A 26299-nucleotide genomic window follows, 5' to 3' on the forward strand; every position below is an offset into this window, starting at 1 on the left:
ATAGCCTTCCGCCACTGACATGGCACAGAGTCTCTGGAGAGGAGCATACAGCAGCTTAGGCCGGCGCTGTCTGTCAGCTCTTCATCTCAGCCTATAGCCTCGCACTTTGCTTCCTGCTCTGAAATGATATATGATTTTCTAAGTTCTTTCCATGCCAGCATCAATCTTCGTCGAAGGACGGCGTACCTAGAGCACTACACTGACGCGCTATCCAAAAGCACTATTTTATGTAAATTGTGCAACATGTCCTCGAAATACAAATTGAAGACTACGGGACTTGACTTGATACCGTTAACGAAGCCCAACCCGTTGGAAACGCATTGTCGGGGCAAGACGACCCAAGACGACCCAGGACAGGCGAGCTCGTTGCGCGACAGTTGGATCATATCGATCGAACAAGACGCCGAGTTGCAGCTGGCAGCGACATCACTGTTGCCCTGCCGCACCTCGCTCGCCGGCGGTGTGCTCATCACATTCAGTTATTCACGCTTTTCTGCTTCTGAACTTCTTCTCAAGGTCTAGACGTTCCGAATTTTTCATAGCGCGGGAATGCTGAGACGGGCATAGGCGGCGCGGACGGCCGGATGGCCAGCCCCGCCTGAACTTCCGCCGCTTTCTCGTCGACATCCACAGCACCAACGCGCCAGCCACACCCCGCTGAAGCCATTGCGCGTTTGATTCCGACTCAGTCTAGGTACTGAACAGCGCTCTCTTTCGTGTCAGTCTCGAGCATAGTGTAGATGAACAAAAGAAGCCATCTCCAGAATGTTGTGTCCCGGGTCCCAAAGCAAGATCTTGGCTTCGGTTGGGCTCAAGCGCCCAGTCTGTGATGGGTACGAGGGTACCAACCCGATGACGATGACGCTGCTACCGTTTACCTCTCCATGAGCTATCGACCCCACCCCGCTTGCCAGAGGGCAACCCCGCTCCGCCAGTCAACCCCTCCCTGTGCCCCGCGAACGACGCAAGCTGAATGGTTGGCTTGGCAGTGTTTCTGATTGCCTGAAACTCGGGTTTTTGGCTGTGATATGGCATGGCCGATGCAATGGTGTGAGCCGCGCTGATGTTCAAGCAGCCCGAAGCAGGATATGAGCTCCTGCTTTGTTTCCAAGTTGATAATGGAGGGTGATGCTCACGTTTATATTTAGGGAATTGGTATCCTCATTCTCGTCCCCCTCTCTCTCCCTCTCCCTCCCTCCCTCTCTCTCTCTCTCGTGCTGACCCTCTTTCTTGCCACACCTCCAACAAATAGAGCTTATCCATCCCATCTCCAAAGCCCGAATCCACCGAGCTGAGCTCACCGGCAAACAGGGGTTTTTGTTTTCCTGTCTTGCTCTCTGCGAGCTTCTGCCCCGCACTTGGTTCCCTCTTCTTCCAAGACTTTTGAAATATCTCGCCCATTGATACCCTCTACCTAAAACTCATCTTACACCCAACTACCGTTGTTATTTTCTGCGACTTTAAACTACTACAAAGCATCATAGCGATAAAGAAATTCATATTCAGCCATGGCTTACTCAAGGGAGTACCCGACCATCTTGCTCGGGGTCATCCTCCTGTTTTGGTTTGTGAAGCCCACCCTCGCCTTCGGCGCTGGTAACATTGCCGGGATTTCTAGCATCGAGGGCCAGAACTGTGAGTTGATTCCTCCTACCATTTACGGCACATCACCAGGCTGATTGGGCGCTTTGTTACAATCACAGGGCGCCACGGTGACATTGAAGATGCCCTCCTCAAAGTCATGATGGCCCGCGCCGTCGGCGGCAAGAGATTCGACAAGCTGATGGTCTCCCGCGTCTACTTTGGCAACTGGCTCCGCGACTACTCCCAAGCCATCGACGTCGGCACCGTCAAGAGCGTCTCTGCCGAGGCCATCAGGCTCCTTCTCTGCGTGCTCGGATTCATTACTTTCGGCTACGGCAGCAAGGAGTTCGAGGTGACGGCCGACCGTCTGGGGTGTTACCGCCCCGAGGACCACATCGACAACCCAAAGGACTATGCCGAGAACGAGGACGCCAGGCAGTACCACCGCGCTCTTCGCGGCCCGGTCAACGAGGAGGTCGAGCTGGCGATCGACCCCGAGACGGGCATGAAGAATTACATTGCTAATGAGAACATCGGGATCATGACGTCGGCTGCGCACTGCAGGAAGCTGTTCACGGATGCGATTGAGCTTGGGAGGAGGTATGGGAGGAGTGGGAACAAGGATGATTTGTATGAGTGCCTGAGGTTGATCGGGACTGGGTTGCACTGTCTTGAGGGCATGTTTCTCTCGTCGTTATATCTTACAGGACAAGGTTCGAAACTAACATGAATGCAGATTACTTCGCCCACAGTAACTACATCGAACTCGCCCTCATCGAAATGGGTGAGCAAGACGTCTTCCCCCACGTGGGCCGCAACACAAAGATCTCCCTCGAGGGCGCCAACGACGAAGTCTACCCCATCGTCACCGGCACCTTTGGCGGCGTCGACTTCTTGCACTCGGTCACGGGCGAGGTCTCGGACAAGCTCATCCAGAGTGAAATCCAAGACCTGGAGAACACGCTCGAGCAGTCCAAAAACTCGGACCTGTCCTACCTCCGGGAGCTCCTCGACAAGATCCCCGACGGGCTCATCGGCGGCGACAAGAAAAACAAGGTCAACGAGATCCAGGACAATGCCAACGCCGCCCAGATGGAGCAGACGAGCATCTCGCCCAAGGAGACGGAGGAGTTTACCCGCCAGGTCCAGGACATCTTCCGGCAGATCATGCCCGCGATCGAGTACCACGACGACTTGCTCAAGAGCATCTCGGAGGCGGTGTCTAGGATTCCGATTCTCCCCAAGATTATCGAGCAGCTCGAGGAGCAGCTCTCGTTGTTTGTGTTTCAGGTCATCGCCCCGTTTGTGATTCCGGTTATCGAGCAGATCAAGAACGAGCTCGCGACAGGCGCGACGGAGATTATCGAGTCGAGCAAGAACGAGCAGCACATTGTTTTCGAGGACGATGACGCTTCTGATCCTACGCACTCGATGCTGTCGAAGGATCATTTTACGAACATTCTCAACGAGGTTGCTGGGCGGGCGGCGTCGAAGGTTGTTTCCTGGTCTGTGCCGCAGCTCATGGAGGCTATCGATGACGAGGGGGTGGATGTCGATCGGGTTCTCAACAAGATTATCTATGGTGTGCTCCACCACCCTGCGCAGCGGAGCACGGGGCCTGACGGGGCTGATGAGGGCCGGAGGCTGATTTATGGGATTGTGGAGGAGTGGTGGAATGATATGGGGCGGGGTCAGCAGGAGGATTATAGGCGGAAGCTGAGCAGGGAGGGGGTGGAGAATGGGGAGAATCATAGGGAGGGGGAGAAGGATTGCGGGCATGGGTGTGGGGGGGGTGGGTTGAAGGTGAAGAAGAATTATGCTAATGCTGCGCCGGAGACGATGGAGGATCGGATTGCCGAGGCGGCGGCCGGGCATATCGTTGCGGGGGTGAAGCAGAGCTTTAAGCAGGCGGCCGAGAATGCGGGGACTGGGGAGGGGGGTGGAGGGTTGGGGGGTTTCTTGAGTAGTGTGGCGGGCAATATTTTTAACTCTGCTAGGCAGGAGAGGGAGAGGGAGAGGAGTGAGCAGCAGGAGGAGACGCCTAGCTATGGGGGTGGTGGCTACAGACGTCAGCAGGAGGAGGAGGAGAGGCCTAGCTACGGCGGCGGCGGTTATGGTGAGGCTGCCAGCTACGGCCGTCGTGAGGAGGAAAGCTCCGGTTATGGCGGTGGCTACGGCCGTCGTGAGGAGGAAAGCTCCGGTTATGGCGGTGGCTACGGTCGTCGTGAGGAGGAGAGCTCTGGATACGGCGGTGGCTACGGTCGTCGTGAGGAGGAGAGCTCTGGATACGGCGGTGGCTATGGTCGTCGTGAGGAGGAGAGTTCAGGTTATGGCGGCGGCTATGGCCGTCGTGAAGAGGAAAGCTCTGGTGGCTATGGCGGTGGCGAAGCTGCTAGCTACGGTCGTGGTGACTATGGCGGCTACGGTGAATCTAACACCTACAGTGGTTACGGTCGCCGGAGAGATGACGACGAGGAGGAGGATGAGGGACGTCGCCGGTGGTAAACACTGGGCGGGTTTGTCTCGGGCATTCTTGGCTGACATGGTGGAATCAGAAGATGAGGCACTGGGTTTGTGATGGGTGAAATGGCTAGATGAGTTATATGATATCAAAAGACTTTTGCGTGTTGTATCCCGAACGCTGTGAGATGATTGCTAGCCGTGAATAATCATCTCTCCTTTTTAACCACGGGCCTCTCCTTACCCTTCCCCGTGCTCTCAACATTCAAGGAGTCCAAGTAGGAACAGTACTCGGCCCAGTAGGCGTCTGATCAATAACATCCCTCTGCCTCACACACTGGCTCTTGGCCGTAATCGCCGCCGGGCAGGCAACCTGTCTGAACCTCACATCAGGGTTATCCGCCCCCATAAACCAGTCAAACCTCCAATTACACCCCGCCTTGAGCTTGTCCGGAAAACTCTCGCAAGCACTCTTGCTCCCCACACCGCCATACCTCTCCCCCCAACCATTAGGCGGCGCACCATACTGCTGGGTGCACGCATTAAAGATCCCGACACCACCCCCCGGCATGGCAATGTCAAAGTGGTTGTTTCCCAGGTCGCCGCCGGTGTTGGTGGCCTGGACGATCATCTTCTTGCCCGAGACGGGGCCGGAGGTGAAGGTGAGCTCGTAGCAGGAGCAGCACCAGGAGGCCTCGTTGCTGCCGGCGATGTTGACAGCCGCCCAGCCGTAGGCGACGGTCTCGTTGACCGCCCACGGGGATTGGTTGCTGCACATGAAGGCTGACCCGCCCGAGTCGCACCCGGAGCGGGTGGACCCGCGGTCGTTGAGGGGGTTGTCGTTGCGGTCGCAGGTCAGGACGGGGGTGGAGGCGGTTGACTTGCCGGGCCAGGCGCAGGAGGGCTTGCAGCAGTCCCAGTAGCGGGTTGTTTTGCCTGCGCCTTGGGCTCCCTGGGCGGAGGCGAGGCCGCCGAAGGCCAGGATTGTGAGGGCGAGCTGCATGACTGGGTTGCAGATAGGGGTAGACCGTTGCAAGTAAACAAAGCTGGAGGTGACAAGGCAACCACAGAAGAACAAGACAAAACACAGTTCCCAGGGAGGAGGCGAGAAAATATATACAACAAGATCAACACGGAGCCCAACCCCGGATCGTCACCTCTATATTGCCCTCCCCGCAAATATGCCATCAACAAATACAACAGTCGATCCCACCAATCGACCACCATCCCCCTAGGTACTCATTTCCAGCATCACAGACACATTGAAAGGCTGCTCAATTGTCCCAGGTAATACCCGTCCATCCAAATTGCGTGATTACTTGTCCCGGGAATTTATTCCACCCCATCGTCCCTGGCCAATATGAGGCGTCCTATGACGGAGAAGAAGATAGACAACGGCAATGGCTTCCGAGATGGATATAGTACATAGATGAACATGTCATGTCAGTTACATATTCCCCTGTTTCTGGAATTTCTGGAGGTAGGTACAGAGGCGTGAGAGATATGCGATCGGCGTGGCTCGGGGAGGCGGGTGGTATATTAACCGCTGCAAGCTTGCTTGGCCCCTTGTTGTATGGCCCCCGCACTGGCAGGAAGATAAATAGGGGTTCGTCATCGTTGTCGTAGCTGCAGGCTGACCCCCTTGTGCAAGATCTAGATAATAGAGAGAGAGAGAGAGAGAGAGAGAGAGAGAGAGAGAGAGAGAGAGAGAGAGAGAGAGAGAGCTAGTTAGTTAAGAGGAGCTCTTTGTTTCCAAGTTTTTTGGCTATGAAATATCATGAGAGCCTTTTTACAGAATGAGGTGTTAGATAACAGTTCATTTTTATTTATCATTCAACCAGGTGGTGGAGCTTCATCTTGCTATGCATCTCTGACGGAGTGGTGCTTTTGTCTGTCTGTCTGCTTTAAGCCAAAACAAAAAAAGTCAAAAACATTCTAACAAGTTCCAAAGTAGCAAAGTAAGCCAACTCGCTGTTGTTTTCTTCACCCCAGTCATAACCCACCCCATCACGGTAACCTCAACTCCTCCCTCCCCTCCACCTCGACACTATACTCCTTATACCCCCACAAATACCTCACCCTCAACACCTTCCCCTGCTGCCCCGCCATCGGGTTCGGATCCCAAAACCCAAGCAACTTCCCCTTCTTCACCCCCCTCGGAATATGCAACCGTCCCCAATCATCCACCAACGCCGCCAGCGCAATCGTCACATCCGCCACCTCCTCCGGCGGCGCATTCCTAACCCCGTACTTCGCCGACAAAATCACCAACCCCCCCTTTTGTCGTTCTTCCCTCTGCCTCCCCTCCGCTCCCGTGGCCAGAATAACAGTCAGCTCATCCGCCTCGGTCCTCCTCTTGTTAATATACTGCCTCAGCGCCGCAGGATTGATCCCCGGCCCCCTCGCCTTCGCCACCGCCCTCCTCTGCCTCTGCCTCTGCTTATAAAGCTCACACGCCGCCAAAGCAGCAAACGGGAACACGGTACTCCAAAACAGGACCTTCATCCCCAGCTTCGACCTCCCCGCCCCGCTCGCCATGAGAAAAGGCAGCGAGAACCTCTGCCCGAGCCTGGACCAGTAGAGCGAAAGATGAAGATTGAACGGCGACAGCCCGACCTCCAACCCTGCTTTGCTAAACCGACCAAACGACTTTAGCGCTCGGAACGCGAGGTAAAAGTCCTTTTGGACGGTGCCCGCTAGCTCGACCTCCCCGCGGATGCCGCCCTTTGCTCTGCCGGGGAGGTAAGAGGAAAAAAAATCCCTGCCGTAGCGGAGGTAGGCTGCTATGTTCCCCGGGGTGAAGCCGGTGGAAATTGTCCAGCTGCCGGGTTTGTTCTCGTCGAGGTCGGCGTCGAGGACGGAGAGGCCGCGGGCCGAGGGTCTGGTGAGGGATTTGCCTTGGTGGATTCCGAGGTCGGGCAGGGCGAAGGAGTAGCCTACTTCTAGGGTTGGGGGGTTGGTGAAGGAGGCTAGCGAGCGGGAGCCAAAGGTCCGGGAGAAGTGCGTCATGTCGGCGCATTCTTTTGGCCGTGACGATGCGAGGTTGAGGAGGGAGAAGTCGCCCGAGTCGGCGATGAGGAAGGCGGTTCCGTTCGAGTCTGCGCCGACTCGCTTGTGGGCGGCGAGGCCAAAGTTGGTGATATTGTGAGACCAGATTTTGGAGGCGAAGAGCTCCACGTTGATGGGGGCTGTTGGGTCGTGGAGGAGGGGGATGGTGTGGCCTACTCGGAGGGAGGTTGTGGGGTGAGGGAGGGGGGATATGTCTGTCTCGAGGATGAGGTCAGGGATTTGAGGGTGCTGGGGGGTCCTCGGGTCGCGCCAGGCCATCTCTTGGCGGAAGGAGAGGTTCAAGGCTGGCAGGAAACGGGAGGATAGAAGCTGGTCAAGACGGCGGCGGCTGTGAATGGATGGGCCTGGAGGCTGGTAGTGGTCCAGAACCAATGGGGCGAGTCTGATAGGGTCATCGAGGAGACCGTGGACTGAGCCGGTGATGGTGAGGGTTGGGTCAGTGAACCGGATGGGAGGCTTGGTTGATGCCTTCTTTTGCTGCTGCTGCTCCGGAAGAGGTGCCTTCTTTTCTCCCTCTTCTGAATCTTCAAAGAAGTCTTTCAAGACCTTCACAAGAGTTACTGAGGCTTCCTCGAATGGCTCTTTGAATCCTGGCAAGGCCACGGTGGCAGACTTTTGCAACGAGAAATCCAGCACTTCCACTCCAGGGTTTCCACGCTTCGCAAGTTCCTCAGAAGACGCAAGTAGAGGCGAAGCATTCACCCTGAATCCCAAGTCTGTAGTCGCTCGGGCATCCCGGCGAGTGAGCAGGATATACTGATCTTGGATCTTGCTCTCATAAGTGGTCTGCTTCTCTGCACCAAGAAGGGCAACATCAAGCTCGGCCTCGTCATCCTCCGAGTCATACCCCTCGATGGTCGACAAGTCGTAACCAATTCTTCGTGATGGGTCGGCCAAGACTTCATATGCCGCTTGAACCATCCCCAGATAGAAACCTGCCGGGCTCTGCAGAGGTCCTGACTGCCTCTCCACAGCAAGCACTTGAACGAGGCGATTATAGGCAGCCTGAACCTCCTCTCGCCTTAGTGCCGGGCCCTTCTTGGGAAGACACATAAGCTCATAGTAGCTTCTGTCCAGAGGGCCGTCTGCGAATAGCTTCCTGATGACCTCTCGCTCGGCGGCAACCTTTTCATCATCATCCTGGTCCTCTCCGCCCAAGTGCTCAGACGCCAGGGTCGAACCCACAAAGGAGGAAGCGTCGTCAAAATCAAACTCTAGCACGCTCCTGGTTGCTGCAAAGTGCTCACGAAGGGAATAGCGATCTGTTTCAGCAGCAGGTGGGCGCAGCGACTGGCGATCAGCCTCGGCTGGACGTGCCGCCCTCTGGGAGCCATGGTTAGCCGGGGCTCTGGATCGCTGGGAGCGGATAGAACGCGTGTCCTCGTAGGTGGAGGGAGGTCTATTCGTCCTTCGCGACATAATGAGAGAGCCGAGAGTGACGACGCCGAGAAGAAACCAAAAGAGGCGCGTTGAAAGAAGACAAAAAGAATGGTTCGAGAATATCCCTTGATAGAGAATCGGGTTAGCTATCGCGGGGCTCAATGCAGGACGATGAGTGGTTCACCGCCGCCTGATGGGTAGCGGATAGGTGCCGAGCCTTCTGATGCGACATGGCGACAAGGGGGCTCGGCTGCTAGCTCGTTTGAGAAACTACAATAAAAGAAGCCGACGTGCCACTTGCCAGTCAGGTATTCAAGAATCAAGATGGAGAGCAGCTTTTCATTACGAGATATATCGGGGACATATTTCCAGCTGCCCAGAAGTGCTAAAGAAACGGACGCGTAAGGTTCACTCCCGGCGGGCACCTGTAGTTGGCCAGTTCTCACAGGACCAAGATGCTAACAGTTGTTAAAAATGGCAAGATGGAGAATAGGGCTTAAACTGCGCCTCAACCGGACGCCTTTCCACCTGGAAGGGAGACACCAGAGGAGACACTATACAGGATACAAGTAGCACACAACTCGGTGCAGATCTCACATTTTGAAGTTGTACAACAGAGAGACGGGAAAGAAAAAGAGAAAAAGGACCTGACCTGAAAGCGGCAGGCAACTGGAAGGCAAGGCAAGGTCACCGCGATAAGCACCCTTATCGGCTGCAAGCAACTGGACTGGGTGGGTTGCCAGGCAAGGCATCCCTGCAAAGCTACGCTAAACGGCAAGCGCAGCGAAACGCGCGCCTGGTCAAAGGACTCTTCTCAAAAAGATGCTGGCCGTGTGCCCCTCACTCTGTCTGCTGACATTGGGCGCTCTCTCGCCCACACCACCGCCAATTTGCAACATCGATCCCGCACCCCCAGCGACCGCGCAAACGAGCGCACCCGTCTCCAGAATGGCCAGAGTCTATGCCGATGTCAACCAGAACATGCCCAGGAGCTACTGGGACTATGATTCTGTCAATATCAGCTGGGGCGCTCTCGAAAACTACGAAGTTGTTCGCAAGATCGGTCAGTCATTTTAACCCTCCTTCCAAACAACGACTCGCTGACCCCCCACACTCCCCCCTCCCCAGGCCGCGGCAAGTACTCGGAGGTCTTCGAGGGAATAAACGTCGTCAACTATCAAAAATGCGTCATCAAGGTGCTCAAGCCCGTAAAAAAGAAGAAGATCAAGCGCGAGATCAAGATCCTGCAGAACCTGGCAGGCGGCCCCAACATCGTCGCCCTGCTCGACGTGGTTAGGGACTCGCAGAGCAAAACCCCATCGCTCATCTTTGAGTTTGTCAACAACACCGACTTCCGAACCCTCTACCCCAAGTTTGTCGACATCGACGTCCGCTACTACATCTACGAGCTCCTCAAGGCCCTCGACTACTGCCACAGCAAGGGCATCATGCACCGCGACGTGAAGCCTCATAACGTTATGATCGATCATGAGAACAGAAAGGCACGACCACCATCAATCAAAACACCTCTGGCTCTCTCTCTAACCTGACCACTACTGACACTCTCTCAATAGTTGCGCCTCATCGATTGGGGTCTCGCCGAATTCTATCACCCCGGCACCGAGTACAACGTGCGCGTCGCCTCGCGCTACTTCAAGGGTCCCGAGCTTCTCGTCGACTACCAGGAATACGATTACAGCCTGGACATGTGGAGCCTGGGCGCCATGTTCGCCTCCATGATCTTCCGCAAGGAGCCGTTTTTCCACGGTCAGAGCAACGCCGATCAGCTCGTCAAGATCGCCAAGGTGCTCGGCACCGACGACCTGTTTGACTACCTAGACAAGTACGAGATCGAGCTGGACACACAGTACGATGACATTCTGGGCCGTTTCCAAAAGAAGCCCTGGCACAGCTTTGTCAATGCAGACAATCAACGATTCGTCTCGAACGAGGCGATTGATTTCCTCGACAAGTTGCTTCGATACGACCATGCGGTAGGTTTTTGTTTACCGTGATGAGATGTCATCCGATGCTAATGGTAAAATAAAGGAACGTCTCACCGCCAAGGAAGCCATGGCCCACCCCTACTTTGCGCCAATTCGCGATGAGGGCATCCTCCAGCGCTATCTCGCCGGCGAAGCAATCTAGTTGATACGTAAGGACGATCCGGTCAGAAAATTCTGGTCACCTGCCATCCCGGACGCGGATGACTCGTGGGCTTGCTGAGGAGTGGAAAGCGGCTGGAAGGAAGGCAGGACATCCTCCCCAAGTAGCAGCCAAGCGCAGAGAGGAAATTTGATTTTGATACCAGGGCTGCTGCTGCTGGAGTCGGGACCGGGGGAGGGGGACATGCCGAGGTTGGGGGAAGGGGGGAAAGTGACTGTGGGTGGGTGTGAGGAGATGGGAGATGGGAGATTGAGGAGAATGAAGAGAGAGAGAGAGAGAAAGAAACACAACTTGAATAAAGTAGTTAGTGAAATATCGTTTGGTGCGATTAGAAATGGCAAGGAGTATGGGATTCGTGGTTTTTTTTTTGGTTTTTTTTTGATTTGGGGGTGTGGTAATTCTTTCCTCTATATGTGAGGCGAGGGAGTGTGGAGGAAGGATAGGGAAGGGTAGCGAATGGATGTGTTGGTTTATTTCAGGGGCTGTTGACACTCCTGAGCTGTGTCATGTTGCATTTATGACAAGGTATATTTACCACCCTGAACTACCTATCAGGTTTGACTCTCTGTCTGTCCTTTGAATACCAGCCCTAAATCACAGCACAACCTGGTTCTACGAGCCTGGAAGGGCCAGGCTTGTGGCCGAGTCGGGACCAAGGAATATGCAAAGGCTCTGTGGTAAAAGAGCTATGAGCTCATGGAAGGTGTGAAGTAAGTTTATAACTGGACTGTGGGGTAAGTCGTGGGATGGTAATTAGCTGTGAGATATCAGCTGTGAGATATCAGCTGTGAAATATCAGCTGTGAAATATCAACTCTGAAATATCGGCTTTGAAATTTTGGCTGCGAAATGATAGCTGTGAAATAATTACTGGGAAAAGTGAATGGTGGATTGAGAGGTGTGAAAAAAAGGGCTATGAAAAAGCTGGTGTGAAAAATTACTAGGGAAAAAGTAATTGTGTGAAAGACTACGGTGGAAAGAGCAGTAATAAAGAACCGTCATAAAAGATTGCTATAAAGAATTGATATGAGATAGTGGCTACCTGTAGCTGTACATATGAAGTGTTGAATGGAACCGAGAGCCGAATGCTGTGAAGTGATTCCTGTGGTAAGGTAGTTGAACACCAAGTGTGGTGACAGTATCTACTACGACTGTGTGAAAAGGGAGGGGATGAAATAATTATTGCTTCCAAACAAGAGGTGTTGATGGTTGCAAAATAGAGCAGTGAACTATTAACTGTGAATCAAAAGGGTGTGAATTGAAAGCTGCGAAATAAATGGCTGTGAAGTAAGAGGTGTGAGAGAATAGCTGTCAAGTAAGCAGCTGGAATGGATAGAATGAGAACCCAGGAGATAAAACAAGACTTGCGAAATTACAAAACCGCAAGCAGACTATCCCTCTGATTCTCCAATCCGCAATGCTGTATCCAGCCCATAGCCAGCTGTAGGGTAGGCAAAGTCACTTTCTCTTATAGTTCAGATCAATCTAGACCATCACCTATGTTCGCTCATCAACACTTATCTCTCCACACCCCTCTCAATATCGCACCATTACGCCTCAATCCCCCTTGCAGCATTCAAAATCCTACTCTCAATAATATCAACCCACCTCTCTGCATTCGTCCAATCCTCCTGATCAATGCTCTCCATCAAACCCGGGAACACCGCCCCGGAGTACCCCGTCCACAATCCCGGAGCAAACACCACGTGTTTGAACCAGGGCCTGTTGTCCAGCCCTTCCTCATACAAGAAGCTACGCTCGAGGTACTTATACTTGGTGTTGGCCTTGCGAACCGCGCAATGATGGCGTATCTTACGAGGCAGATCCCACCAGGGGATTTCGTCGTTTTCTGAGATGTGTCGAAGCTCATCGGCTAGGAGATCAAGATGGTAGGCGTGGTAGGTGAGGGTTTGAAGGGCTTCATGGAGGCGAGTAAGGGATTTGCGGAAAGTTTTGGGGGTGTGTTTGGATGTGGTGGATACAGAAACAGGGGAGGAAATGTTGCGGGTGGAGGAGCGAAGTTCAAACATTTCTTCGTCGGTTACGCTTGCCGAAAGGACTTCGGCTGGGGGGATGAGGTAGGCGTCCAGCTTGTCTTCGACCTTGTGGACGTATTCGGCCAGAGCCTTGGCGTAGTCTTCAGCACCAAAGGGGATGACAGGGAGGTTGGCGATTTCCGCTACTAGAATACCAAGAACCTGGGCCATGGTTCTGTGGTAAAGAAAGTCAGGATCCCCAAACTTTTGCATCCAGTGGAAGCTGTCGTAGTTGGAGTGATAATGGTACACAGGGCTGTCGCGGTCATTGTCGAACCCAATGTCGATGGAGGGAATGCCAGCAAAGTCTTGGAAGGCAGTGAAGTCGCTGCCACTTCCCATTGTTTTGATTTTCTTGTCCCAGAGATCATACACGGTCTGGCCGGGGCGTGTTTGGTTGGCTGATCCAACAAGGGAAGTGGCTGTATAGATGACCTTGTTGAGGATAGGAGAGGCGGCGACGGCGAGGCGCTTGCCTCTCACGCCGACATCGGTGTTCTGTCGAGGGTTAGCATTCGTACAACACAGAACACAACGAACTGATCAGCATACCACATAGGCGACACTCGCGTGCTTGAGCCAGGGGAGGTATTCCTCCACCCACTCCGTTGAGCCAACCAAACCATACTCCTCACCGTCCCAGCTAGCAAAGACAACAGTCCGGCGAGGTTTCCAGCCACGCTTGAGTGCTTCTCCAAAAGCACGCATGGCCTCGTTCAAGACTGCCGATCCACTGTTCGGATCGCCGGCGCCTCCTGCAACCCAAGCATCACGATGATTTCCAACAACAACAACCTCATCGGGAATGGTACCATTAATCACACCAATGACATTCCAGATCGGGGTGTACACGTATTCTTGCTCGTTGTAGAGGTTTACAACGACGTCATCTGGAGTAGGTCCGATGTTGTACTCCACGCCCTTGTACCCTAGGCCGGTGTTACGTGTCCACCACTGGTTGAAGTCCTTCGCTTTCGGACCATGACCGTTGAGGGCCTTGAGAATGGGAAGGGCATCGGCGTAAGAGATCGGGAGGGACGGAATGCTGGGGGTGGCTGTTTCGACCGGTCTGCGAGGAGCCTCTGGCTTTGACGGATACCCAGGCGTAGTTGGATCACCCGGGGCGACACTGAGAAACTGGGTGCTGCCTCGTTGAACACTGCTGGGTTGGCGTGCCGGTCCTTCAGGGTATGTAGGAACCCCTTTTTCGTCGGTGACTTCTCCATCATCCCCAGGATCGCTGTACAAAATAACGCCAATCATTCCGAGCTCCTGGGCACGCTTGACCTTGAGCCCTCTGAAAATTCCACCATAACGGGCAATGGCAATCTTTCCCTTGAGTGTGATGTTGGCAGCAAGAAGGTCCTCGAAATCTTGGTATGTGCCGTAGTTGACATAGACGACTGGTGCAGTGACGTTTCCCGAAGCAGAGTATCCGTGAAAGGTTGGGACACTGTTGGCAAGCCCACTAGTGGGATCCTCCTCGATGACATCCTCAACCAGCGAGGCTTCGTACGTCACTTCGTATTCCTTTTCTCCATCCTGTTCCTTCTCCTTTCCCTTCAAAAGGGCGAGTCTGTGGTTGAGAGGGTAGTTGATGTAGACAACATACTCGTTGATCTCAGACTTGATGCCCCACTCTTCCCACTTTTGTTTGGTCGACAGAGCCTGCGAATAGTTTTTACCGGCGAGGTGAGGTCCTGAGGTGTAATAGCGGCTCCATTGCATGGCGCTTTCGCTGCTGGGAACGTCGCGAAGGATTTGCCTCAACTCGTCCTGGTCGACCTGATTGCGTCCAGGCCAGGTTTGTCCATCCTGTCCATCCCGCCCCGAGATATACCAGTTACCGGACAGGATGGATCCCAAAGGCGCTATGAGAGTCCATATGAGGGTTGAGGCGAGGGCTATAGTGCAGAAACGGCGAAGCACCGAGCGAGGCTGAGGCCGTGGGCGTGGCGGTACGTATATGTAATTATCGGGAAATGGATGGACACTTTGTGTCTTGTTCATCTTGAGCGGCTCGTTTTCGGACTCCATGATGGTAGTTCTGTTTTCATGATGAGACTTGATCTATGAGAAAGGCTGACATTTGGCAGTCACTTACAAGTCAACTTAACGCCAAGACAGCAGATGCATCTCACCGACAGATATCGAGTATCGAGTGGTAAACAAAGAGATGGAGCACTGATGAGCAAACCCTGTGGCGAGCTCTGATCGCGTGTCTCATCCCAGCTGTGAATGGTGGCTGATCAATCACTCAATGCTGTCGAGGCAGTCGTTGACGCAACCACGGGAGCTGCCGGTGTGATTGGAGTATACAGTGTAGAACGACTTTCGCAGACTGTGCCTAGACTTGGTGGGTCTGGGGGACCCCGCTTCCGAACGGCTCGCTAATTTTCCGTGTTCAACATCGACGTTCAAGTTGACTTCTTCTCACTGACGCTTAATAGGCACTTGCTCGGTTCCTGTAGCGCTTTACAAGGACCGCTGTATGTCCCCTCAAGAAGTCTCAAGCAATTTTCTGGCTGCCATCTCATGTGTTGTCTCTCATCCCCGCCTCTCACGAAAACATCTTCCAACATCAAGAAACTTCTGCGGTTAGCGGCGGAAGGCGCACTGAAGGTTCCCCGGTTGCACTGCGACCGCCCCCCATGCAGTGAGCTGGTTCGGTGTGGGAGATGTCAAAAACGCCCTGTTTCTGTCTCGATGGTGTGTTACCCCTCTTTATTTTTTATGTCCGCTGACCTTTTGCACCAACCTGTCTCACCCTGGCATCAATTGAATGATATCTCTGGTTCGGTACCTACGCAGTAAGGTACTCTGTTGTAAGTGCCATCTTCTTGAGTTCGTCTTGGATGACGAAGGTGGAACCGTCAGTGGCGAATGAGGGTTCATCCCAGCCCGTCCGATCACGGAGTGGGGCGCCGACCGGTGCCGTTCCGGTCATCCTCAGTGCTCTTTTTCCAGCGGCCTTTGACACCGTAAAATGCCCATGCCACCATCTTTTTTCCGCCTTCTGCAGGTCATTGATATCCGTTGTTGCAGAACGTGATCCTCCTGCCTAAAGCACGCCCTGCAGAATGCCACCCTAGACCTCCTAACCTCCTTGTCTCGAACAGTCAACGGCCTCTCTTCCTACCATCTGGGCCGAACTCACACTCGCCGGCCATCCGACTCAACCAGCCTCTCCCCGGCCGCCGGTTTACTGATCTAGGACTAGTCATCTGCCCGGATCCGCTCCCGCTTCGAAACTGTGTTTGTCAGCCTTCCCACCCTTGCCTCAGTTCTCGGATAAGGCAAATCAAGGCCTGCAGAGTCACTCGCCGTCTCTTCCTCTCATACATAAAACTATTTTGTGCCCCCCTGCCTTCTGCAGTCTTTCCCCCATTTGTTTTGTTCCTTTCTCGGGACTTTTTGTATACCAATTCCTCTCATCTGGAGAGCATAGACTTAGTTTCAAGAGAGTCTTATTTTGCCTCCCGATCCGTGGCATACATCTTACACACATCAGTGGAGCCAACTGTGACATCTCGAGGCCACTGCCTCTCAGAAACTCAGAACTCAACTCCGTCGTTCTTCTGATCTACTAGGCATAATCGTACACCATGACTAGTCATAAGAATGATGGGCCAAAGCTGCCTGTGCAGCAGCTGGCCATTCTCGGTAAGTCACTTGCCCTTCTAGATCTTTACATGTCGTTCACCGGCCTAGAGTAGTGGAGCAAGAGGGCCCGTTGCCCAATAATACCCTCCGAGTCAGCTAGGCTTGGCAGACATCAACAACTGCTGCTTGACGATCACTGTTCATCTCATAGCCGGGTACCGCTTCCGCTCTCTTCATAGTATGCTGACATTCATCATATAGCCATTGCCAGGTTCGCCGAGCCCCTTGCACTCACCTCAGTCTTCCCCTATCTTCCAGAGATGATCGCTAGCTTTGGGGTAGAGAAGAATGAGGTTGCAAGATGGGCAGGTCTTACCGGTGCCATATTCTCTATAAGTCAGAGCTGTACGGCTGTGGCATGGGGACGGGCGTCAGATAAATTTGGAAGGAAACCCATCATCCTGATAGGGTTGCTCAGCACGATGATTTGCTTTCTTGTCTGGGGTATGTCGACAAGCTTGCCCATGGCCATCACCGCAAGAGCTATCATGGGAAGCGGCAACGGCAATGGTAAGTACCTACACCCAGTTCTGTGTTTTCTGTCACACCATTAACAACGTCACCAGTTGGCATCATCAGAACCATGGTAGCCGAAATGGTGCCGGAAAGAGTTCTTCAGCCCAAAGCCTTCTCGCTCATGCCCCTTGTGTGGTCAATAGGCTCTGTCTTTGGGCCTGCCTTTGGTGGCTTCTTTGCTCAGCCTGCCAAGCAGTTTCCCAACGTTTTTGGGAACATTGAGTTCTTCAAGACTTACCCCTTTGCTTTGCCAAATATCATGGCATGCTGTGTGTTTTTCATTTCTTTCATGACCGGGTTGTTGTTCCTCAAGGTTCGTCTCATTGCCCCTTTCAAATCACCACATAGACTAACAGCCACAACAGGAAACACTCGAAAGCAAACGCAACAAACGCGACTGGGGCCTCGAGCTCGGCGAGAAACTAACTCGTCCCTTCCACCGCTCCAAGCGTACCAAGAATCTCAGGAGGCGCTCCTTTGTTGATAGCGAGGCATCTGCCCCTCTGCTTGCCCAGTCCGCCATGTCAAGCAGCTCTTCGCACTTGGAATCCAAGCACTCCGATCCAGTATCGATGAAGGACATTTTCGCCCCTCAGACGTCGATAAACCTCATCTGCTACACCTTCTTGGCTCTTCACTCAGTAGCGTACGACCAAGTCCTGCCTGTGTTCCTCAACTACCCCCGTGTGATCCCTGACGAGCACAACACCTCCCTCCCGTTCAAGTTCACCGGCGGCTTCGGCCTCAGCTCGGACAAAATCGGCACAATCTACACGGTCTATGGCATCTCCTGTGGAGTGATTCAGTTTTTCCTGTTTCCCAAGCTGTGTGCCATGTTTGGTGTGCTGGGAATCTACCGCTTTGCCAGTAAGCACCCTATTATTTCTCCCTTCCCTAGTCCTTTCGTAGTTACTGACTTCTTGCATAGCCGTCGTATTCCCTATAATATACTTCTTGACGCCCTACACAGTTCTCGTCCAGGATACCACCGCTCGGTACATCTTCTTCTTGACCATCATGCTGGTCAAAGGATTTGTCGTTATTGTTGCCTTCCCTTGCACCACCATCCTCCTGACCAACTCTGCTACCTCCCTCCGGATCCTTGGGACCTTGAACGGAGTAGCGACGACCTTTTCCGGACTAGGGAGAGCTGCGGGGCCCGCCGCTGCCGGTGCGGTCTTCAGCTGGGGCGTGCAGAGAGGATACGTGATTGCAGCGTGGTGGTTCCTGGGGTTAATCGCCTTGATGGGGACGATCCCGCCTTGGTTTATTATCGAAGGTGATGGCCCTACCGCTTCCTCGACAGCCACATCAACTTCCACCTCTGACGGGGAAGAAGAGAGCCTGCTCCAGCGTGACGACGACGACGATAGCAGCGTTGACGGGTACGACGAAGTAGCTGTTTTAGAAGCATTGGAGGGCGAGGAGTCAGAATCGGAGACTGAGCCCGGGAAGGAAAGGAAAAAGAGGACAACGAACGGGAGTTATGGAACAATGAATAATGGGACAGCGAGTTGAATGAAATATCATGATGGATGAAGAGACGGGAAAAGAAACGATAGAGCATACGAAGGAAAGAAGGTCATGACTGAACGGGTGTGTGTTTCTTTTGGCTGATGATACCAGATTTCTTTTTTTTTCTTTCGGCATATCCATCAAGCATATGACATATCACCTGGGCGGTGTTTTGGGGATAAGGAATTTAAAAAGTTTTGTTGTTTTGGTTGTTTGAATAGAAGGAATGAATTGTCTTTTCACCATAACTCATCCTGGTACCTTACCGACCACAACCACCACCAGCTTGCTCCTTCCTTAACAGCAGGAACAACAACAATCGTTTATGTATTAAGTCAACCATGCAATATTTAACAGGACAGCAGCACATTCTGGCGTAGCCAAGCGGTCAGCCTGCTGGCCGAGGGCAAGCCCTCCCCCCCCTCCCCCCTCGGTTTTGCTCAGCCCCAGAGCTTCCTGTTCGAATCCTCGTAAAATCAAATGGTTTTCGGCGCTGGAACACCACAATCAAATAAAGTGTGGGTGTTGGCGAGCTTTTTGATTTTTATTGATCACTGGTGAAAGATAGGATAACGAGCTGTTTCTTTCTTTTGAGTGATGTTTCTATATCACTTGTTTTTGAAGTTGACTTTTTCATGACTGTTGGGTTGTAGGGCAGATGCATCCGGCGGTTTGGTACGCTGTGTGATGGGATTGGAACCACAATCAACTACTCGGCAGGTCGGTAGATAACCGGTGAAGGAATGAAGCAAGAGGAGAGATATCTCGATATTCAAGATAAATAACCTGTGATATCACATGAACAGCTTCTACGACCGAGTATCTCCTAATCTACCGCCTAACCAAAACCACTCGCTCAAGCTATGTTACAAACCCCTTCCCCCAAAAAGAAAATCTACACACATTTCCCCCCCAAAGGTGATGTATGTAATGTGTTCCCCATCTAGATATCTCTCCCATCTACCCACCATCTGTCAACCACACAATCTAAAAATACCGACATTATACAATCCCCATCCCCCATTATCTACCCCTGCCTTTCCCCCCATCAATCACCACCTCCCCCACTCCCCCCCCCCCCAACAAGGAAACCCTAACCGTAACCCCCTCCTTAGGCCTCAAAACCAACCTCCACATCTTCCACTCCTCCGGATCAGCCGTCTCATAATCCCTCCCAAACTCAAACTCGCTCAGCAGCACACACAACAAAATCTTCATCTCCGTCTCGGCAAACTTCCGCCCAATACACCCCCTCGGCCCCTGCAAAAAAGTCATAAACGCGTTCGGCACCACACTCGGCGGCAAATCATCCCACCTGTCCGGGTCAAACTCATCCGCCGTTTCCCCCCAGTAGCACGGAAGCCGGTTGATCGTGTTGGCAAGCACGTAGATCACAGTCCCACCCGGGACTTTGTACCGACCCAAAGTGTCGTCCGCAATGGACTGCCTTACTGTCATGGGGATCGGGGGAATGTATCTTAGTGATTCCCTGCAGACATTGTCCATGAAGGGGAGCTTATCCGGGTCTACGGACGCCAAAAGACGAGGATCGTGGCGGGTGGAGGCGTCAAACAAAAAGGGCATGTGCTCCCGGATTTCCTCACGGAGTTTGCTCTGAATTTCAGGGTGCGTCGACAAAAGGTGAACAGTCCACGCCACCGCCGTGGCAGTGGTGTCATGCCCCGCCCCCAGAAACGTCATGATCTGATCCCGCATCGTGTCAAACGACAGCCCCTCCTCCCCGTTCTCCTTGAGCTTCTTGTTCTCTTTCGCAATCAGAGCAAGGATGTCCTTCTTGCCGATATTGTTCTCCGCCTCGTCGAGCTTGGTGGTGATGATCTCGGTTGCTTTGTCGAGGATGATACCCCGGGAGGTTTCCATGTCGCGATTCATCTTGGAGGGGATGTGCTTCGAGGCAGGGATGAAAGCTTGCATTCCGTGGAGGAGGCGAGAAAAGAGGTCAAAGGCGAAGACGAGGCGGTAGGCCTCGCGGATGGGGACGTCAGGGTCCTCGAGGGAGTTGATGTCGTACCCGAAACCGGCCTTGCCGATGATGTCGAGGGTGCAGCGGTTCAGCCATTCTAACGCCTCGAACGATTTGACCCTGAGGTGGGAGGTGGTCATCTCCTCCTTCCAGAGCTTGGCCATGATGAGGGACTTTTCCCAAAAGATGGGCGTGAGCGAGCGGATAGCGCCGATGGAGAAGCCGGCTGTGAGGGCCTTGCGCTGGACGACATGGTCGGTGCCTTCGGCGAGGAGGATGCCCTCACCAAGAATGCGGACCATCCAGAGCTTGGCCCGAACGGGCTTGGGGTAGTTGTACGGGTTTTTCACCGTCATGTGCTTGAGGGCTTCGTCGTCGGCGACGGACAGTCTCTCGGCGCCAAAGGGGAAGTAGTAACGGATGATGGGGCCGAGCTCCTTGTGCCAGCGACGCTGGGGGACGCCGCACTCCTCGGTGATGATGGTGAAGAACTGCCCTATGAGAGGGTTACCCGGGACTGTGGGAACGTGTCTCAGCTCCGAGAAGTAGATTGGGTAAAGATAGCTCAGCCAGACGAAAAGATAGAAGGGGATGGCTGCTGCCAACGCTGTCCCGACAGTCTGGGCCAGAGGCAGGTCGAATTTCTTCGCGACACCGATGGATGCTGCTGTGGTTACCGCCAGCATGGGGCCGAGAGTGACTTTTGAGGCCATGGTTACCGAAGCGACATTCGGTGTTCAACGGCCGAGAGATGGAGTATCGGAACTGGAAGAACTGAAGCGAAGCATAGAGTTGAACGCCGGTTAGGTCCAAACCCCCAGAAGATCAGATACACTGCGAGGTTGTGATGCCGAAACCAGGATTCCAACGGTAACGGGCATACCGTTATATACATAATGCCTGCTGGCCTTCAGAATCCAGGAGCTTGGTTCGCCGTGGCGACGTTCAAGATTGAGGGCTTTCCATGGCGCTAGGCGAAGCCGGTGTATGCCACAAGTTTGACCTGAAGGATCTATTTACATGCCGTTACCCAAAAGCATGGCCTAGAACAGACCTAGAGCAGTATTGTCTGAATCATGTCCGCCAGAGTCAGTGTCAACACCGGTGTTGGAGTCTGTGTGCTAGTGGGCTAGCTTGAGCGTTCTCGTACGACGGAATCCGGTATAACCGTTGGTTTAGACTTGAGCCGATGACCTGTGTGTCGGTACTGAAGTTGACATGCGGGCTCCTTGATTACCCCTGAAAGCAGTCATTCAGTTAGAGTCAGGCATCATGAGCTGAACCTGGGGTTCTGCGTGTGCGCTGTGTTCTTCGAAACAAGGTGGCACTTTAAAGACAGCCCTTGAATATTCTCATCGTCGTTTCTGTTGAACTGCCTGCAGGCTTGGTAAGGGTTGACGGTTATTCAGCCGTCGAGTGGCGCACCTAGTCTAGGCGATTCCCTGTGACCGCTCCCAACGAGAGAAAGCCGTTGTCGACCGAAAATACCGGCCTCCTAGACTGACGAGAGCTTTATCGACATGGAAAGCGACCATACCTGCTGCCTCTGGTAGCTTCTCCGGGGTCAGATCTCAGGATTTGAAAGAGGTCGAAAACATGACCCATGACCAGAATTTCCGGCTCCTGAACGTCGAGTGAATCTTGACTGTTTCACTCAACCCCCGAGTCCCTTCTTCTCCTCATGATGGCTTCTCTGAGTAACGTTCTTCATATCATCATGTGCTTTCGAAAGCGCCAGCCCTCCCATGATGAGAGCCCAATACCAGACATCCCCCCCGAGATTCCCATGCCGGCATGTCAAGACAGCAACCGCCCCAGCAGCTTTGGCGGCCTAGTCAGCCAACACAACCTCCAAAGAATCGGCATCCCACCCCTCAAAACCGAGTCCATCACCAACAATGACAAGCTCTCAGCCGTCTCACGCGTGTCCGGTGCGACCCGGAATCCCCCACCGATTCGCACGCCACAGGAGATGGCCAACGTACCCAAGAACGTGCTCCTAGAAGAAGTCCTTGGCGGCCTGCGGCAACTAGCCGCGTCCCCGACCCCCTTGACACCTACCAGTGTTCGACCAAAGTACCCGATTTCCATGACTGAGCAGCGACATCCAGGGAAACCTGACGCAAAAATCCATTGGAGCACAAAGCCATTTGAGGTTCCGAGGGACGCAGTGACCCCGGAACTTCCCATGTCGGAGAAGGGTGACCCTCTGGCAGAGGCCCGTTATGTCTCTGGTATTCCTCTGGCGTGCCTGATGGCTGGGCTGATGTTTGCGGTGTTTTTGACTTCGATTGACAGAACGATTATATCAACGGTGGGTGGAACATGATGCTATCTAGTATTCTCTTCCTCTACTGACCTTTGTAGGCTATTCCGAATATTACCGAGGAGTTCAAGTCGACGCCAGATATTGGCTGGTATGGCTCAGCATATATGCTCACAGCCTGTGCCTTTCAGCCCATGTTTGGTCGCATCTATACGATTTTCTCTGTTAAAGTCTCGTATCTGGTAGCCGTGTTTCTCTTTGAACTGGGATCGTTACTCTGCGGTATATCAAAGACGTCCATGACTTTGATCATCGGGCGAGCCATTGCAGGGCTGGGTTGTGCAGGCATCCTCACTGGGAGTTTCGTTGTCGTTTCAACCACGATTCCGTTGCATTTGCGGCCTGTTTTCATTGCTATTGTTGGGTTAATGTAAGTGATCATCACCACGAGGTTCTCTTCGCTGCTCATCTGACCCTATTCAGGTTTGGGATCGGTGCTTCCCTTGGACCCCTGATGGGTGGTGTTTTTACAGACTTGGTGGTGAGTATCCGGCAACCGATGTATTTGTCGAGAAGATACTGACAACTCGAGACATGGCGATGGTGCTTCTACATCAACCTCCCCGTTGGCGGTGCCACCGCCGCGGCCATGATGATTTTCTTTCATCCAGCAAAGAACAAGGGAGCCAACCGGCCATTCTGGCAACGTATCTTGGCCTTGGATATCCTTGGAAATGCGCTTCTCCTGGCGGCGTCCATCATGCTCTTCCTGGCGCTCGAGTACACAACCCAGGGGGTGGCCTGGTCAAGTGCAGAGGTTATCGGACTCTTGACTGGGTGCGGCGTCGTCGCCGTCATCTTCATGGCGTGGCAATGGTGGAAAGGAGATGAGGCGCTGATGCCGCCTCGAATTGTCACTCAGCGTACGGTGGCTGCTTCTTGCGGCATGGCGTTCATGACCTATGGTGCGCTCATCAACCTGACCTTCTTCTTGCCCATCTGGTTCCAAGCAATCAAGGATGACAGCGCTATTGGTTCGGGTGTCAACATGATCCCCTACTTTTTGGTAAACGCCTTCTTTTCGCTCTTGGCTGGCATATTTGTCACCAGGATCGGTTACGTTACGCCTCCAGCCGTGATTGGAAGTGCTATCGGTACTATTGGTCTTGGATTGCTGACGCTCTTGAATCCGCGCACCACGACGGGGCAGTGGGTGGGCTACGAGATGGTGTGCAGTGTAGGGTTTGGCATGTCGATCCAACAGGGATTCACAGCTGTTCAGACGGTACTTGCGGAGGACGACATGGCGGTTGGAACAGCAGCGGTGGTGGCGTCGCAGTCGTTGGGAGGCGCCATCATCCTATCGATCGGAAACAGCGTGTTTCAACACCAGCTCTTGAAGGCATCAGAGGCTAATATCCTGCCCGGAGTCGACATCAAGAAGCTTATCGATGTGGGCGCGGCTTCATTCCATAATCTTGTACTGGATGATGAGCTGCCATTAATGTTGGAGGTGTACAATGCTGCACTGCGATTGGTGTTTATTGTGGGCATCCCCATGGGTGCAATGGCTGCCATCATTTCGTGCTTCCTCGAGTTCAAGTCAGTCAAGGCGAACAAGGAGGTTGATGTGGCGAAAACTCGTGCCGAGGATGTCGCGCAAAAAGCGTAAGAAAACAATAATATGAGGAATTCATGTATGTATGAGATCAGGTATTTCATGAATAGGAAAGCTTGAGATTCACTGCACGAGGGAAACGCGATATCACGTGTGGCCGGCTGTGCTCCGGAATGGGTGCAGCTGTCAACTCTTGGCGTCTGCAAGGTCGCTGCTCTTGGGTGGATCAAAGAAGCTGGGCCGGTGGGGCTCTCTTTTTATCGATATCAACCGGGCAAGGCTACGATTACCTTTCTGGAAGCTCCGTCACCTTTCCAAACTAAAGCCAATTCACCCGATCCGCGACAGCTTCATCACACTCTCCCACACCACAATATCCACGATGGACGACCGATCGCTCACCAAGCGCATCCAGACGCTGCACAAGGCTGCTGCGAAAGAGCCTCCATCCGTGGTCCTCCAGTTGCTGGAGGAGTTGAAGAAGGAGCCTGCCCCGACTGAAGAGCAGCTTCGTGTAAGACCTCTCTCCTGTCCCTGCCGCGGCGGGCGGGCGGGTTGACTTTTTTGGCCACTCTGTTGATCATATTGCCCGCAGTCCACCAAAGCCGGCGTCGTCGTCGGTAAAATGCGATCAAACACCAACAAAGACATCGCAAGATTGGCTACCGAAATCGTGTCCAAGTGGAGGAAGAACGTCGACTCGGCCAAGGACAAGCGCAAGGTTGAACTCGCCAAGGACTCGCCCACCCCGAAGAGCGTCAGCTCGCCTCTCCCTCCATCATCATCTTCCAACAAGCCATACGAGGGCGATACCGAGAGACGGCATTTCAAGACGGACAAGGTAGATCTCAAGCGCACCGGTCATCAAGCTCGCGACGGCTGTATCGGCGTTCTTTACAACGGCCTGGCATACAGGGCCACAGAGTCTGTCGAGGAGGTTGTCAGACTCGCCATGGAGGTGGAGGCTGCCGCTTTCAGAGTTTTCAAGGGCGACACGCCAGAGTATCGCCAAAAGATTCGCGGCCTCATGACCAGTTTGAAGCGCAAGGACAACCCTGCCTTGGGAAAGCGCGTACGATCCGGAGCCATCACGCCGGACACGTTTGTCAAGATGACGGACGTTGAGCTTGCCTCGGATGCCCAGCGTGCCGAGGACGAGAAGCTGCAGCAGGAGAACATGAAGAAGGCGCAGGTGCCCATGGCGGAGAAGTCGATCAGTGATGCTCTCAAGTGTGGCAAGTGCGGGCAGAAGAAGGTATCGTACAGCCAGGCTCAGACTAGGTCTGCTGATGAGCCGATGACGACATTTTGCGAATGCACTGTGTGCGGTAACAGGTGGAAGGTAAGTTTTCACTTCGACAGCCTTGCGTCAAGTGGTTCTCGCGTGCTAACAGATGGCAACAGTTCTCCTAGCGAGCAAGGCGTTTTCCTACTTTTTGTCGTGTTTTGGTTGGGATTTGGCGTTTGGGGAACGCGCACCATTTTCGTCTTTTGCTGCGTTTTTGCATGATACCCGAGCAGCGGCCAGGCAGTACTTGAGGCTCTGTCTCGGGGATGGGAGAGGTGGCTGAAGGATCCGGAGGAGGTATTTACCTATTTCTATTGAACTCTAGATTTAGAGCACAGGCTGTACTATACGCAATTTCACGAGAGGCCGATGACAGTGAAGCATGTCTGGGACTTTTGGGACATGATTAGCTTGGACAGTTCACAGGTCAGAACTACGCTCGCCAGCGATCCCGACAAGGAGATTTGCCGGACGTTTCTTACGAGAATACATATATCGGTAGTTGACATAACAACCGTGAGTGGGTCGACTCACTGTCCCTTTTCTCGAGCTTTTCCGTATCGATGGCAAACCAACGTATAATGCAGCGATGTTTCATTTTCGCTCACAGTGTGCGGTTTATAATTCATCACTCCTTCAACTTGTCAACATATAAAACAATCTCCCAATTAATTCCTATCCCACTACATATAATCACCACTCCAACACCCTCCTCCCATCCCACTAATCACCCCGCCCCCCGCATCCACCTCCCC

At 53.4% G+C, this 26299-nt stretch overlaps 9 protein-coding genes across 9 annotated transcripts; 5 read left to right on the forward strand and 4 right to left on the reverse strand.

Annotated features, from left to right (window-relative positions):
• Positions 1-33: 33 nt before the first annotated feature.
• Positions 34-4089, forward strand: QC762_111060 (uncharacterized protein; the record flags this gene model as incomplete). The annotated part of the gene is made up of 6 exons (XM_062885527.1): positions 34-68; positions 219-694; positions 1076-1155; positions 1253-1635; positions 1704-2252; positions 2321-4089. The coding sequence occupies exons 4-6, from the start codon at positions 1509-1511 to the stop codon at positions 4087-4089; spliced, it is 2445 nt and encodes an 814-aa protein (XP_062748500.1). The 5' UTR covers positions 34-68; positions 219-694; positions 1076-1155; positions 1253-1508.
• Positions 4090-4309: 220 nt separating this feature from the next.
• On the reverse strand, positions 4310-5047 carry QC762_111070 (uncharacterized protein; the record flags this gene model as incomplete). Its single annotated transcript, XM_062885528.1, has 1 exon — positions 4310-5047. The coding sequence occupies one exon, from the start codon at positions 5045-5047 to the stop codon at positions 4310-4312; it is 738 nt and encodes a 245-aa protein (XP_062748501.1).
• Positions 5048-6051: 1004 nt separating this feature from the next.
• On the reverse strand, positions 6052-8532 carry QC762_111080 (uncharacterized protein; the record flags this gene model as incomplete). Its single annotated transcript, XM_062885529.1, has 1 exon — positions 6052-8532. One exon carries the CDS (start codon positions 8530-8532, stop codon positions 6052-6054), a length of 2481 nt encoding a protein of 826 aa, XP_062748502.1.
• A 177-nt stretch (positions 8533-8709) lies between these two features.
• Positions 8710-10786, forward strand: CKA2 (Casein kinase II subunit alpha'). Its single transcript, XM_062885530.1, has 5 exons — positions 8710-8894; positions 8976-9556; positions 9622-9995; positions 10068-10487; positions 10543-10786. The coding sequence occupies exons 2-5, from the start codon at positions 9316-9318 to the stop codon at positions 10639-10641; spliced, it is 1134 nt and encodes a 377-aa protein (XP_062748503.1). The 5' UTR covers positions 8710-8894; positions 8976-9315; the 3' UTR covers positions 10642-10786.
• Positions 10787-11802: 1016 nt separating this feature from the next.
• QC762_111100 (uncharacterized protein) lies at positions 11803-15500 on the reverse strand. The gene is made up of 3 exons (XM_062885531.1): positions 14799-15500; positions 13247-14741; positions 11803-13192 (listed from the first exon to the last, which is right to left on the reverse strand). Exons 2-3 carry the CDS (start codon positions 14729-14731, stop codon positions 12209-12211), a joined length of 2469 nt encoding a protein of 822 aa, XP_062748504.1. The 5' UTR covers positions 14732-14741; positions 14799-15500; the 3' UTR covers positions 11803-12208.
• QC762_111110 (uncharacterized protein) lies at positions 15144-18658 on the forward strand. The gene is made up of 6 exons (XM_062885532.1): positions 15144-15519; positions 15740-16357; positions 16559-16867; positions 16924-17186; positions 17239-17740; positions 17802-18658. Exons 2-6 carry the CDS (start codon positions 16300-16302, stop codon positions 18389-18391), a joined length of 1722 nt encoding a protein of 573 aa, XP_062748505.1. The 5' UTR covers positions 15144-15519; positions 15740-16299; the 3' UTR covers positions 18392-18658.
• Positions 18659-19411: 753 nt separating this feature from the next.
• Positions 19412-21085, reverse strand: QC762_111120 (uncharacterized protein; the record flags this gene model as incomplete). The annotated part of the gene is made up of 1 exon (XM_062885533.1): positions 19412-21085. One exon carries the CDS (start codon positions 21083-21085, stop codon positions 19412-19414), a length of 1674 nt encoding a protein of 557 aa, XP_062748506.1.
• Positions 21086-21931: 846 nt separating this feature from the next.
• On the forward strand, positions 21932-24310 carry QC762_111130 (uncharacterized protein; the record flags this gene model as incomplete). The annotated part of the gene is made up of 4 exons (XM_062885534.1): positions 21932-22686; positions 22740-23068; positions 23122-23179; positions 23231-24310. The coding sequence occupies exons 1-4, from the start codon at positions 22054-22056 to the stop codon at positions 24308-24310; spliced, it is 2100 nt and encodes a 699-aa protein (XP_062748507.1). The 5' UTR covers positions 21932-22053.
• Positions 24311-24638: 328 nt separating this feature from the next.
• tfs1 (transcription elongation factor TFIIS) lies at positions 24639-26147 on the forward strand (the record flags this gene model as incomplete). Its single annotated transcript, XM_062885535.1, has 3 exons — positions 24639-24770; positions 24852-25598; positions 25661-26147. 3 exons carry the CDS (start codon positions 24639-24641, stop codon positions 25667-25669), a joined length of 888 nt encoding a protein of 295 aa, XP_062748508.1. The 3' UTR covers positions 25670-26147.
• Between the last annotated feature and the right edge of the window lie 152 nt (positions 26148-26299).

Source organism: Podospora pseudocomata, assembly GCF_035222375.1.
Source record: "Podospora pseudocomata strain CBS 415.72m chromosome 1 map unlocalized CBS415.72m_1, whole genome shotgun sequence".
Lineage (NCBI taxonomy): Eukaryota > Fungi > Ascomycota > Sordariomycetes > Sordariales > Podosporaceae > Podospora > Podospora pseudocomata.